Source organism: Poecilia formosa, unplaced genomic scaffold (genome assembly GCF_000485575.1).
Source record: "Poecilia formosa unplaced genomic scaffold, Poecilia_formosa-5.1.2 Scaffold273, whole genome shotgun sequence".
NCBI lineage: Eukaryota > Metazoa > Chordata > Actinopteri > Cyprinodontiformes > Poeciliidae > Poecilia > Poecilia formosa.
Genome location: NW_006800212.1, coordinates 413,402 through 428,629, shown reverse-complemented (window position 1 = coordinate 428,629; position 15,228 = coordinate 413,402). Strand labels below are relative to the sequence as shown.

Here is a 15,228-nt window from a genome sequence, read left to right as displayed (position 1 = left end):
AAAAAAAAACAAACAAAAAAAAACAAGCTGAACAAAAGCAAAGATGGAAGACTTTACATGTGGATTATTATTTGAGTTTTATCAGCACCTAATCAGAAATACGTGGAATTGAATGTTTTCAATTAAAATTTGCTTTGCTTTATTTTGTTGGTGGACTCATTTAAAGACAGACAGGATTTATCATTCTTCAGAAACAAGATATGACTCACTTTGTGTGAACACTTAAAAAAAAGGGTCATATTATTATGAAGTTATCATATTGTTGTTTGTAACCATCTTAACCCAACAGGCTTCACACAAATGTATATTTCTGATTTCAAAACATTCACCCTCCTGGGATTTGTTAAGGCATATTCATGAAAAAACACAACGCTGACGGTGGCTGCTGAGGAAAATGGCTCTTACCACTGCTTTCTTGACTTTGATGTTACTGATCAGCGATGCTTTAATAACTCACAACATGGGCTCAGGTTAAGCATGAGAGCTCCGGTTTAAAACCTAATCTAAGGACCAAAAAGCAGTGCTGTTGCACTTTTGGTTTCCTGTCAGTGTCACAAAAATCAGCTGGAGAAAAACTGATGTGATGGTGAAAATCAAAAATGAAACAAAGAAACACATAAAAAAAAAACACTTATTTTTCCAGAAATGTAGATTTTTTTTGCAAAAAAATCTGCACATTTTCCCCCAACAAAACATTTTCTTCTCCTCATTTTTATCAAATTCCAAACCAGCTGAAGGAAACCGGTACCATGCAATTAAAGTGACTTTACAGCAAGCAAACATGAGTCCAGCTTGCAGATTATTATGATCAACACAACTTCCTCTAAAGATGCTGCGACACTCTGGAGTTAAGAGCCGAGTGACTGCAGCAGCACTCGGGCACAGAGAGAGAGAAAACAAACACAGATTTATTTTCCTGCTATGGCCTTCTATTAATATCCAGTAATGCTGTGAGAACACATTGACCTCAGAATTGCTGGCCCTCGCCCGTGAGGTCACTTCCTGCTCCTGGATCTATCCATCCAGCTCCAATCAAAACAAACATGAGGCAGCCGAAGAAGCACCAGTGAAAAATACTGGGAGCAGCTGAGATGACTGGCAACAAAAACAGCTAAAAGTTACTCACCGGGGGCTGCAGTCCGCTGTCTTCTCTGTCCAGACTCCCTCTAGAGCTCCTTGTATCTGGTTTCTAAAACAGACACAAGTCGTCAATGACTTTACGGCTCCTTTTATTGACAATAATCATATTTAAAGTTTCAACAAAGCAGTTTTCTAATATCACACAGCTAAATTATCCCAACAAAGCTGAATGATTGGGTTTGTCTTCTTCCCGAGGAGCAGCGAGTCACATTGCTCCGCTGCTTGTGACTTGAGCTGAAAACCATTTTCATTCCTGGGGAATGCCCCGAGAGAAAAACCACATAACGGGTATTAGCTCCCGCTATTAGCTCCCGATCCTCTGCGCCGCTCAGGCTGCAGCAGCATTTAAAGGCTCAAATAAAAACCTTCAACATCCTGCTCGGAGCTACTGGATCTTAAAGTGATTCAAGATGCTCAGAATTTCAATTGCCTATAAATATTTGGGCTCAAAGACCCCCCCTCCCCCAAAATCCCCTCGCATCGGTTGTCCTTGCATACCAGTTTTCCAAGACAGGACTTGAAGACCAGCATTGCCGTGAAGTTCATTAAAAGTTTCCCGACGAATCGAAGGCGTCCTGGAGGATGGAGCCGTTTTGTTTCTGTGCTTATCTTCCGATTTCACAGAATTGGTCTGAGCGTAACCATGTCTCTGTCTGTTCTAGCAGTTTTTTTTGTGCGTTTTTGATCGGATTCAGCTCCAGCTTTCTGCCTCAAGTGCACGTATAGTCGACTCTGAAACGCGGAGAGAAAGGAGGGAGAAAACCAGGAGGAGGGTGTCCGATGCCAACCAAGCTCTTCTCCCTCTCTCCACCCCTCTCACTCAACTGACAGTGTTATAAAAACCGGCCAGACTACGGCAAAAACTTTCTCATGTGCACACTCCTCTCCCCTCCCACACACACACAATCTGATGCCTCCTCAGCTTTTCAGTAATCTTGTGTGTTGTCGGTTTGCGGTTATGGGTCAAAGACAGACTGTTGACTGGGCTGTCAGTCTGTAAGCCTATCATTAAGCCAGGAATTCACACAGGCCACACCTGCCTCCAAACTCTCTCACACACAATAAAATTCTTGAGCAAAAACCCCACACAGCCACTTCCATCGCCGCTCACAGAAAAACGCAGGAAACATGAAGCACTCCTCCATCCTCCATCCTGCCAGCCTCAAAAAAATAACACACAGTTGGACTCCCCCATTCACACACACCCATTTGTGTTTGTGGTTTCTATACTGTTAATTGTGTTTCATTATAAAATATATTCCAAATAATCTATTTTTAATGGTGGCTTCTGACTTACTTTGGAAACAAAGGATGATTTGTCCAATGTTAGTGAACACAAAATGAATATAGCAAATATTTTATATAATCCTCAATAGGCCTGTCACAATACATCAATTAATTGCATGATAAATTAAAAGAAACTCAATTTTCATTTGCTTGAATTATCGCTTTTCATTCTCTTTTTAAAAAACTGAGGAAATATATTTTTTGTTTACAGAGACCTCATAATTCATTTTTTTGTCGTTTCTGTTTTTTTTTTTTTAAATTTTGGATATTTAAAATATCTTCCAGTTCCAGTGTTTAAAAGTTCATTAGAATTTAAAGTTTATTGATTCTGAGAATGTGTTCTTGCCATTATTATGCCATTTCCGTTATGTTACTTCAAAATGGTCTCAAAACAACAATATTATCGTTTATCACAATAAGTTCTTGGACAGTTTATTGTTATTGTGACAGGCTTAGACTCCTCAATTTAATTTTGTCAGTTCCATTTTTGTTTGATACTTCTCTATTAACAAGAGATCAAAGCATCTTAAATGATCAGTCTTATAGTATTATAGTTCCTATTATTTGTTGATGACGTACTACAGGAGTTTTTTTCCTAACAGACTCAGTCAGGCGGATTTTTAAAAAATGTTCAGTAAAAAATGCAAACTGTATTAAAGGGCCATTCGCATGTTCACTTTGTTGAAGCCATAAATCTGCATTTCCCCAAATAAGGTTAGTGTTTTTTACCTTTTACCCTGATGCTCACAGTGAAAGAGAGACTGTTTTGTCTGCTGCTGTCTGTGTTATGTGACCTGCTCTGCACTCTGTGATCTGAGAAATATGCTCAGTTTTGATCGTCTTCTGGTAAATTCTCAGTAAATTCTCAGGGCGCCTTTGAAACCGACATGATCCAACTTCTAAGAAGACGTTTGAATATATTGCTTGTTAGTAAAGAAGTTACTGAATCCAAGTGTAATGCACTGACACAGTCATAACCTTGAATAAACAAAACCATGGAAAGTGAACAAAGCAACTTAAAAAGAGAGGATGACATCTTTGAGAAATGTGGCATGCACAACATAAATAGGAATGAGCAAAAAGTACCCCAGAAAAAATGTGATTTCAACGTGCATCATGTGGTAAACGCGCCATTTTTGCTGGAAATAAATCCCAGGAGTGAATTTGTTTTCACTTTTATGAACAAACTTCTCTTATTTAGTTCCAAGACACAAATGTAGCCACTTCAGCAACATGTTTTTTTCAATAGTGCAGAAGCAGCTGCTATCTTTGTGTAAAACGTCTTCGTTTAATTACACACTTAAAGGAAGCTTATTGGCCAAAATCATAGGTTTGGTTGAGTCACAGAAGAATTTTTCAAACCGCTTCTAAATTCGTGACATTTGTTTTATACCAATAGATTATTATCAGCGCGAATCATAGCTGGTTTTGAAACGGACTAAACATTTCTGACTTGATAATTTGATAAGAGTTTTTTTTTTTATGGTCAGGATTTAGATGTTGACAAAACTTGCGGTGGAGCCTAATGAGATCATTTCTTCTCTTCACTGACTTCATGTCTGTGAAATTGCGGCTGAAAGCGACACACCTCCCTAGATTACGAGGTTCAGTGAGTTGAGCATGAATTGTAGCTTAAGTTTGAAGGTGATGAAGATGTGGATGTTTGATCTATGTTTACTGTGAATTTAAATCAATAAATGTTATATTTTCGGACTAATTCAATGTCAAACAAATCGCCAGGGCTTTGAGCTGGTTTTCCGCTGTAAGCCCTCTTTAAACGAGCCGCCATTGTGTTGCGCATGTGTCACATGTTCCACTGAGTGCTGAGTGCGTTACCAGCAGCCTTTCCTCCTGCTCCAGCCACCTCTGATCCTCCTCCATCTGCTGCTGTTGTATCATCAGCTGCTCCTCCATTAACAGGCACTGCTGGCCTACACACTGCTGCATGTCTACTGCCCTGTCCTACACACACACACACACACACGCACACACGAATGTGGAGCAAACAGCAAGCATGCACACCAACAACGTACAAACAAAGCAAAAAACAAAACAAAAAAACATGCATTTGGCCAAGAGACGACACATGAAGACAGATGGGCAGAAGATGGATGAGAAACTGAACTGAGATGATGGAGGAACTCAATAAAAGTAAAAGATGGCAGTGATGTGCTAATCTGTAGAACATACATTCGTAATCTGGAATACCAGTCTGGTTCTTTAAGCAAAGTGGCGGTCCATCAAAGTAAACAATAATTTTCTGAGCATCGGGAAAAGTTTTAAAAAATTATTTATGGCGGACCAACCCAGAAGCTCTCATCTGTGTGCATGCGTAACCATAGCAGCGATGCCTCTTACCTCCATCACAGAGCCCCACAGACCCATGTCGGTCCCGTGCGGCTGAGGAAGCAGCTGTGTGTGTGAGTGCGTGTGGACGTGGTGGCGGGGGTGTGTGTGCGCGTGATGCGTGTCCACCATAGCGGCCTGTGGAGGGTACAGGGCGCTGGGCACAGAGGGCAGGGTGTGTGGGCCTGGATATGCTGCCATCTAATGCAGGAAGGAGAAAATAGAAAAGACAGATGAGAAGTTATCTTAGCTTCGGTTCAACCATATGTTGTTTACAGCAACCATGATCAAAAGGAAGGAATCTGAATACATACCTGGTAATGTCCAGGATGCTGAGGACTGGGGTAGAAACCTTCACTGGAGCGGGGACTGGGGTAGCCTGGTCTACTTGGCTAAGAGACAGAAGAAAAAAAAAACTAATTACATAAATGAAGGTAAACATAAAAATATAAGAAGAAAACAAGGAGTTAACCCTGCATCAGGTTTTTCCTGAATTATCCACTAGAAGTTACAACACTCAGAAAATCAACACACAAACCCCCAGCAGATGTTTGTGTGGTCATGTTAGCCGTCAGTCAACACAGGGAGCACCCACAGGGCTGCAAATCCAGCAAGCTGTTAGTGAAACGCTCAGGAAAAAAACACTGCTCCTGTTACTACGACAACCTACGACAGTCAGGTTAACGATTAAAGAAAAAAATAATGTGCTTGTGGACTAGCTGGTCACTGTAGATGTGATTTAGATTTAGGTTAGATGTGATGCGAGTGTGTTAAGCGTGTCGCTGTTCACCAAAGACCTCTCTTTCACGCAGTCTGTTACTGACGAGGCTGAATGAGAGAATTTGTGGATTAAATAATAGTTTCGGCTCATTCCAAACATCTGCGGAGGCTTTTCAGGATTCTCGGAGAAAAGCAACTCCAAAACTTCACTTTACGCAACTGGAGCTAACTGTCAGCTATAAACAGAAGTGCTTGGTGAACCCACAATGTTCTAGTCTTTTCTCGGCTGGTTTGGGATGAAGCTGTTGGGTTTCTCTTCCCATAATGTCCAGGAGAGATTTCTTTAAAATACACCAAAATGTGAGCTCATGTCTAGCACAACAGTGTTGCAGCCTCTACCTTCCACAGTCTCTCATAGTAGCTTTCTCTGGACCACACCTCCGACAGCGAGACGGACACAAAGACGCACGGGGAGAGAGAAGGAGAAGGCAAAGTAAAACGAGGAGGGGAGGAAGGAATGGGGTGGGGGGCGAGGAAAGTGGAAAAAAGTGGGTGAAAAAGAAGAAAGAAAGAAAGAGGAAGAAACAAAGAAGCAAGACAGGACAAAAACACTGAACACAAGATGCAAAGTGCCTTCTGAAAGTATGCATACCTCTTTTTCTATTTAAATTGTAAATGTTTTTTTTATTAGGATTTTATGTGATAGAGTAAGACAAAGTAGTGCACAATACTGAAGTGAGAGGAAAGTGATGCAATGTTTCTGAAACTGTCTAAAAACAATCTAAAGAATTGTGTTATATTCAACCCTCAGAAGTTTCGGAATAGGCGAGCCTGGATGGGAAGGGTCTACGAACAATATTCAAGTCTCGCCTCAGATTCTCACTGCAGGTGAACCTTCGCTCCAGTCTCAAGTTCAAACATGTTTTCTCCTCGAATTGTCCTGAATTTAGCTGCAGGTCAATTCATGGAGCTAAATTCATTAGTTGAATTATGATCAGATTTATGAAGCTGGTCATAAATCCTGACCAGCTTCTCTTTCCCTCCTCAAGGAGAGCGTACCCACAGCACGATGCTGCCACCACCATGCTTTTATTGTGTGGATGATGATGATGAGATCAGCATGTGCACACAGGTCAAAAAGTTCAATGTTGTTTTCATTTGACCTCTTCCGCATGTTTTCTGCGTCTCCTAAATGGCTTGTAAAAACTGCATTTTCAGATGGTGGATGGTGACAGTCCGAAATGTTCAAAGCTTGGGACGTTATTTCACCACCTTTTCTTCCACTTCGTAATTATCTGCCACTTTGCATTGGTCTGCCACATAAAGCTGGTTGGACAAAATACAACAAAGTTTTTAGAGAATGGATGTTTTTAATCGCTGCTTTATACAGTTGCTCTAGTTGTGTGTTTATTAGGCTGCTAAATATGACTAGTGGCAGTAATTTTCTGCCTGATGTTGACTGAAAAACTGATTTAGGAAACAATAACATGTGAAAGAATATGAAAGATTGATTCTTTTCTATGTCCTATTGATAAATGAGTGATTAATCAGGTAATCAAGAAGATGAATATTAACACAGTAATATTCTTCAACAAACCTCTGAGGTTTTTACAATTTAGCTAGAGATTAAATTACACAGATGGACTCTGAAGGCAAAAGGTTACACTGCTTTTTATTTTGGGGTATCAGAGTAAAGACCAAAACCTGAAAATGCATCTAATTTCTCAGATTTTCATTTATAAATTTTTTAAATTAGGTTTATTTTTCTTCAAATATGTACTACTATGTGGTCTGCTGAATAAAATAACCAAAAAAGAGATTGAATTGTGTGGTTCCGGTTTAAACTGACAAGGATCTGTAAACTAAGTGTTCACCCTCCAACAGGATCTGACTCAGTTCTGTGTCAGCATCAATCTCCAGACCACAGACAGTCTGAACCTGTATCAGACTGATTTCACAGAAGCATGAAAACAAAACAAAAAAGAGAATCAGGAACCAGTCAAAATAAGCGCTAGGATTGACCAAGCTGTGCCACAAAACTGAAAAACTGAGCCAAGAGCCACCATTTTGAACTGCTCATGTTCCAGATGCTGCTGTTTCCTTTACAACCAGCAAGAATCTTTAGCAGTATGTCAACTGATGACCCTGTAAAACAAATCTGTCTGGGTATTTCAAGTTTGTTTACAACAACAACAACAACAAAAACGGGAAAATGTTAGACAAAAATGCGGAACACAAACCCTGACAGATCATTAAAACATTTAACACAGCATAAAAAATTGCATAAATTTCCCTCTCGGGCTCCACAAAATGCTGCGATTTACAGGCAGAACACTCTTAAAGAATAGTAAGATGGATTCCTGCGTTTTATGAACCCATCATTGCACCAAACATGCCCTAAAACAGGCACATAGTTACATAACTATTTAAGAATCTTTAAGGAATGCTGCAAAGCACAGTGTAATTAAGGTTTCCTTTTACTTCATGCATCCCTCGGGGAAACGACTCCACTTCAACACAGACACATCCATCACCGCCAAGGGCAACAGAGAGAGAGAGGCAAACATGCATTAGGAGCTCTAAAAGAAGAATGACTCCTGGCTGATTCGAGCTGGAGAACATCGGGACTGCTTCAGCGTGAAAACCAAGCAGAGGCCTGAAGTACTTCCCCTCCTTTTGTCCACTTAGGAAAACATGCGCTACAAAGTAATCATCTTGACGTGAAGCATGGACCTTTTACAGCCTCTAAAATGAATCATGTAAAAGCGCAAAACACTTTGAATTGTCTGAAAGTTTAGCACAACATCTGATGCCGTAAAGAAAAAATAATTCAATATTCAATCCAGAACATCACTGAATCATCCATAACTTTGGAGTTAGTGGTGCGTTTTAAATTAGCAAACAAAATCACTTCTCCATCACTTTTAAACAGTTTAAACTGTATTCTGGTTGGACGTTTCATGGGTCTTACATTAAGCCCAGTGAATTTAAGGTTTACTACAACGACGACCCTCAGCAAACCAGAAATAGGCCGTAACAATCCAGAGAAGTATCCGACACAGATATAAATACGAGTCACAGTGGACAGCATCTTAACAGCCTGATGGATAAAAGAAGCTAGCAGGGATAAACAAAACCAGACGGAGTGCAAATTTTAATGGTAATGAAGCAATGAGCAAAAACGTACAACTTTTCTATTTTGAGCCTGGAATTAATAGGCATGAAATAATTAGAAAAAAAAAAAAAAAAAAAAAAAAAAAAAAAAAAGAAATTAACAAAAAAAAAGCAACAACAAAGCAGTAGTGTCCATTTAAAAAAAAATTGTGGAGTTAAATTTAAGATAAAAAAAAAATACAGAGCTTCTCATTTGTTCCTTGTCAAATGTTTTGCTTTATATTTTCTATATTTACCTAGAAACTAACCAGTCCAAATAGTAGATAATTTTAAGTTTTTGTTTTTTTTGATCATAGTTAATTATTATTTTGTAATTATCAAATCTTTGCTCTTATCACATCAATGGTTGTTACAAAGCAAGTGTTGAATTGCTAAAATTTTAATTGACACAAATAGAAAACTGATTAAATAAATAAATGTTAAAGCACAACACATTATGTATATTGACTTCTCCTGCAGATGTGCCAACTGGATATTTTTTACAGGCTCAAAAACAGAGAAAAGCTGCAATGTTTTGAGATTGGTTTAGTTGTTAAGAAAACACATTAGTGCACCTGAACCGCACACCACCTGCCTGAAAGGGTCTGGACACGGCTCCTTCAGAAGATGGAGGAGCTAGCAGCATGTGGGAGGCTGACATTGGACTGGGTGAGCGAAGGCTGGCCGAGGACAGATTACAGGACACTGAAAGGACATCGTCAGTGTGGGGAGGGAAAAGCGGGGCGCTCCAACCTGACTGCACTGCAGCATGCTGGGTCAGAAGGTCAATGGTGTAAGGATTAGTCTGGGTGTCGGGGTGAAAGCTGGGAAAGCCGGGCGGTGACTGCTTATAAGGACAAGAATTTGACCAACTGCAGCGCAGCGAGTCAAAGTTTGGACTGGGTTGGGGAAGGAGTGGAGAGAAATGCCAAGGAAAGGAATGGCTGCTGTTGGCTGGGGCGTTGGTCGTGATGGGGGTCCCAGTGTGGGTTGGGGGAAACCACAAAGGAGAAAATGTCAAATCAGAGTTTAACTTAGATGTTTCCTCAGATAAAGACCTTTTATAAAGAGGTGCTCTTTGTAGTAAAGGCGAGTTAGGCTCAGAACTGGTAGAGAAAAGACGAGGGGGAAAATTCAGAGGTAGCGAGGAGAGAGGTGGAGCGGGTGAGTGGGAGGAAGAGGAGGGAGATGATGGATGAGCGTTTCCAGTGCGGAGAGAAAGCTGAGAGGCAAAGCGCTGGTTTTTTTGGCAGTGATGAAGAGGAGGAGCAGAAATACAATCCAGGCTGAAGGTGGGCTGAAGGGATGGACGGCGGACGGGCTGCAAACAGAGAGACAAAGGTAGAGGAGGAGGAGGGAAAGAAATGGAGCCATGAAAAGCAGAGGTGTGCTGGTGGAGGAGACGGAGAGGATCGAACCACAGACAACCATGTTCCTGAATGGAATATACACCCTTTATTCCCAAGAACATGAATGTGTTGCAATAAGGCTAAACATGAACCATGTCTATAAATGACCAAAACCCTGGAAATCACTTCTCTCAGTCTGCTGAATGAGTTACAAAAAAAAACAAAAACATGTTGGCTTCTGATGTAACCCAAAGAAGAAGTTAAGAGATGCTGGCAGCACATGAATCATAGTAATGAGTCAGGGGGAAGAAGCTGGAGAAACAAAATGTAAGGCGGAGCAATGAGGGATCATGGTAGAGTTAAAAAAATATATTGATTGTAACTGAAGACCGTTACATTTGACTAATCTATTAAAAACCGAACCTTGAAATGTCTCCTTGAAGAAAACTAAGCAAATTTTAACAAGGAATTACACACTGAAAAACACAAGACATCACTAAGAAAAATAACTTTAAAAGTGAAAACTTGGTTTTGAAACCAAGACCGCACGCACGCACGCACGCACGCACGCACGCACGCACGCACGCACGCACGCACGCACGCACGCACGCACGCACGCAGGTGTATCGCCATCTTACTTTGGGTGGAGCTTCATCCGGCCCTCCTGAGTCCCAGGAAACTGTGACCTGCCGCCTCATCTCCATCCTGTTCCTCTCTTTCTGCTGGAGCTTCTCCTCCTCCAATATCGTGCTAAGAGAAAATATAGTAAAAATAAGAAAGTTTTTAATAAACACATTCCATCAACTTAAAACAGATATATTAACAAATGTGAAGCAGCGTAAATGTCACTGCAGAAAACATGCCCACTCATTTTCATACTGCTTTTAAGTTGTTGGTCCTTAAAGAAATCTATGTATATATAAATACATACAGTAAAGGTTTACAGTAAAATAAATTCTATTAAATGTTTCCATTTCTGAATTTTTTTTCTTATAATGCTCTGTAAAATTTAAAACATTAGAAAAGAGAAAATTAAATAAAAATTAAATTAAGCATTTGTCCGTTTAGCATTTGTTTATTTAGCTCTTTTAGAAAATGCGATATTTTCATAATTAGCTCAGAATAACTTCCAAGTAAGATCACCCTGAAAGCAGACAGCAAGGTGCTACACGAAGTCTCCAAAAACCCTAAAATGTCATCATGGGATCAGCAATATGTTATTGCTGATATGAAGTAAATTGTTTGAACAATCAGAAAGAAAATGTACAAGTTTCGCTTTCTAACAAGTCAATTCATCATTATCCAGTTCTAGGAAAGAGACTTCATACCAACTCTAAAGCAAGGAGGTGGAAGTGTCATGGTTTGGGGAAGCAGCAGCAAGACGTGTTCAACCCACGTTCATTAAATCCCCTGTGAATATTATCAGGTTTTAGAGAATGGTAAAGGGGAAATGTGAGACCATCCTGGAAAAAAAAAACATTAAAGTGGAAGCAGAATTGAACCCTTCAACATGACAATGACCTAAACACACCAGTAAATCCACCAAAGACTGCATGAGAAGGGAAAGTCCAAGCCAAAGACCAGGTCTAGAACTTATTGAGGTAGTGAAGAGTTAAAACAAGTAATTTTATTTAAGAGCTCTTTCAAACATTTCAAAGCTTAATGTGAAGATTTGGGCAAACTTTCCTCAGACAGATTTCTACGAGAAGCAAATACTACTAGCTCCTAATGAACAGTGTTCTAACTTTTTTTAAGCTAGAAAACCCATTTTTGTTGACATCTCTTATTTAATAAGTAAAAATGAGATCATACGCCAATAATATATATACCATCGGAAGTAAAACGGTTTAAGTTTTCAATTGAAAACGTTTCAAAAATAAAAGCTAAATTTGTGTATTTACCTTGCAGCGCTCCCAGGACCTCCGCAGTGATCCGGCGACTATTTAAATTCCTATAGCTATAATACTTCACCACCCAGTTTTAATTCTGACACAATTGCTTCCAGTATAAGTAAAACCGCTACGTAAACTCTGTCAGTAAAATTGCTCAAGAACTCACTGACTCACTTAAAATTAGGCAACATCCCACGCCTTCTCACGCAGCTATTTCAGCTCACATGAAGAAGCCAAAAGATACCACACAGAAATTTACACAGTTTTCCAGAGGAAACTGAGGCGAAAGCAGCACCAAACCGTCAAAGACGCTGACTTAGAGGCGCCGTCGGTTCCACAAGAGAAAGACGTTCTGTTGTCAACTCAAGCTGAAGTGACCATTGATACAGACTGCCGATACCAGCCCACCCTGAGGGCAAGAGATATTTCTGGTAACCTCACCGCCCTCCTGTCCTTTTGTCTCCTGTGGAGTATTTGTGTGCTGTGCCACCTGTCCGAGTCAATCTCCTATATACGGCCTTTTCTTCCATCACAACACAATCGCTCTTTCGTACAACTAAAAGAGAGCACAAGGCAGTGAAATGATCGCAATCTTTACCCATAATTTAACCTGAACAACACCACACGGACAGAAGAGCAGATTTAGTGTTTTTACTACTTCACCCATTATAAAAATTGGTATTGAGAGTTTATTCTAAGAGGTTAAAACTTCTGTTTACTCTGAAAACAACACTGTTCAAATGCGGAGGTTTTTAGAAATGTATCATCTAGAATAATACATTTTGACTGTTAGACGCCGGGTCACTTTTTTAGTTAAATTTTTAAACTTAAAACAGTGGGATTTCCCATAAAAGACATGTTTTTAACAAGTTAACGGGACAGTATTTTCTGTGTTTGACAAATATGTTTATGCAGTTAATTTCTCATAGGTTGAACTTTTTTTTTTAATCGCAAAATTCAAGAGGCCAGCCTCTTTTCCTTCACCTTGTAACCCACACAAACATGTATGATGACGATACCATCAGCAGCATATGGCAACTTCAACACACACAACCAAGCAAACCCCCCAACGACCCCACCCACGCTGATCCACAACACACAAGCACCTGGAATAACACGACTCCAGGTCCGTTTGTTGATGCAGGATGGGATGACCTGACTGCTCAGGTTTAAGTTTTTCTGCAAATGGTTCAAGATGTCATAAAAATGTAGCTCTTCAACTCACTTTGCTTACATTGAGATTCACTTCAAGACCGGCTTTATGTAGATGTAAAAAAAAAAAAAAAAAAAAAAAATATATAATATATTCGTGTATTGCTATGAAGTGCAGTACAAGAACAAAAGGTATTATGTGAACCATTATATTTAATGAATAAAAAAAATAAATGGTGATGTCTGAAAAGAAGACAAAAAGATTTTTTTGTTGTTTTTTTTACAGTAAACAATTGCAGTCAATTTACTCAGGAAAACAAACAGCTCTCAAAGAGAAATCATGCCTGTGCAAGAGACTATTGAAGAATTTAACTTGACAATCTTCATTCAAGTTAATAAAAATTACCTTTCTCTCTTTGAAGCAAACTCAAAAAGGTTTTTTCTTTATTTAAAATGTAAAAGAATCACCACTCAAGTAAACTGAACTCTTGGAACTCAAAAGTCGGATTATAAAGCTAAAGGAAAATCAGAAAAATAAAACTGTCAGGCATAGACAGAGTGTTCCTATCCATCTGCCTTGTAAGGCTGTTAACACACTTTAAACCTTCACAATCTGACACCAGATAACTCACTGCTACTGCGAAGTGATCTGATTTGATCACCATGAAATCAAATTACAGACACCCTTTAAGAAAGCAGTTTCAAAGTATAATTTATCAGTTTCAACTCGGATAATGATACTCCAGCATTGGGAGCCTCTGTGGTCTGGCTTTGGCTCTCATAGTAGAGGACTACATTAATCCATCTGGATTTTACCTTCATTTATTCTCGTTGGTAAGTTGTAACTCCTGGCAGCTGCCACCTGTGAAAACACCCCTTTCTCTTGTGGTATTCGCTGAGAGCTGCATATTCGGTTAGCAAGGCCTACAACTGATGTTATGATAGAAAAACCCGGCAGACCAAAGGTAACCCAAACGCTTCACATGTACAATATTCTCAGAGTCGCTGCCAGCGGCCACAATAAACGTGATCAATATTGATTCTCTTTCCAAACCACAAAATCACTCACAACTGTGTGGCCGGGTCAAGATGTTTTTCAGTCAAAGCTTCATTTTGTCCACTTACCACCCGGATGAAAAAACCTCATCCACAATTTGTCCTTAGTCTGGCAGAAAATGAAAAACCAGACATATGGCTTATGTTATAGCACTAAAACGATTTTCATAAAGTGAAGGCCTGTTGCTAATAAGAAAGAGAAGCAGATGGCAAGCAGAAGAGACTGCGTGTCGAAAGATGGAGCTGTACAGCTCATCTCTTTTTTAAAAATCTACTTTTAACAGACAGTGAAAAGCAAAATATGTCGTCTATCTTGTTTCTGAATACTGTGTTTTCTATTGAGAGGGTTTCAATCGCATGGAGGTTAAATGACGGACATCTGTTTTGCCAGATAATGTTCAAAAATGCAGGAAATTATGTGGCTGCAGAAAATAGGCACCTTAGAAACCTTTTCGTAATATTCCTCTTCAGTGATTAAGAAAACATTTTTTTTAGCTATTAAAACTTTACATTTATTTGAAATGTTTTACTGGGAGAAATGTTGAATTTGGTCCAATAAAAGGTAGAACAAAGTTAGAATATGAAAAAACCTCTTACACTTTGAGTTCTTCTCCTCAGACATTTCCTTGTTTTTTGTTTTTTTTTTCCTTGGACTGAGAGATGAAACGTAACTTCCAAAAAAACTACAAGTGTTTTGACGCGTTAGTGATTTTGACTTGGTGACTAATGGTGGTTGGGGAAAGCTCCGCCCTAACTGGACTTCATCTCAAACCTCTTCCAGAGTACAGAGAAAACATGAGTAATTGTTATTTTTAGTTTAAAATGTGAGGTCACAAATGTCTCAAATTACTACCTACATACAGCATTTTAAAATGACTAACACTTTTTAAACAGTACTGAATGGCTTTGATTTTTATGCTAACCAGCAAGCTGATTTTCACAGTTATCAATATAATTTGAAAAATTATATCAGTTTGCAAAATGAATATAGATTGTGCCCCATCTTATTTAGAATGTGCATTATTTTTTATTGAGCTAATGTGAAACATTATGTTTCTAATAAATGCGAGTTTTTCACCCATTACAATGACATTGACAAGGGAAATACATTGTATTGGCTGCTGCCAAAGAGA

At 39.3% G+C, this 15,228-nt stretch overlaps 1 protein-coding gene across 16 annotated transcripts in view; it reads right to left on the bottom strand.

Annotated features, from left to right (window-relative positions):
- LOC103151179 (focal adhesion kinase 1) overlaps positions 1-15,228 on the bottom strand; it is a 59,367-nt gene that overhangs the window by 6,037 nt on the left and 38,102 nt on the right. For 9 of the 16 annotated variants that reach the window (XM_016681222.1, XM_016681223.1, XM_016681225.1 and 6 more), the window contains 6 exons: positions 10,634-10,745; positions 9,242-9,967; positions 5,088-5,165; positions 4,786-4,974; positions 4,264-4,389; positions 1,127-1,189 (listed from right to left, as the gene is read on the bottom strand). In XM_016681222.1, the coding sequence (XP_016536708.1) occupies positions 1,127-1,189; positions 4,264-4,389; positions 4,786-4,974; positions 5,088-5,165; positions 9,242-9,967; positions 10,634-10,745 (1,294 nt within the window). Of the gene's footprint in view, positions 1-1,126; positions 1,190-4,263; positions 4,390-4,785; positions 4,975-5,087; positions 5,166-5,892; positions 5,932-9,241; positions 9,968-10,633; positions 10,746-15,228 lie in introns of all 16 variants that reach the window. The other 7 variants (XM_007571081.2, XM_007571083.2, XM_007571084.2 and 4 more) reach the window with 3 other exon arrangements.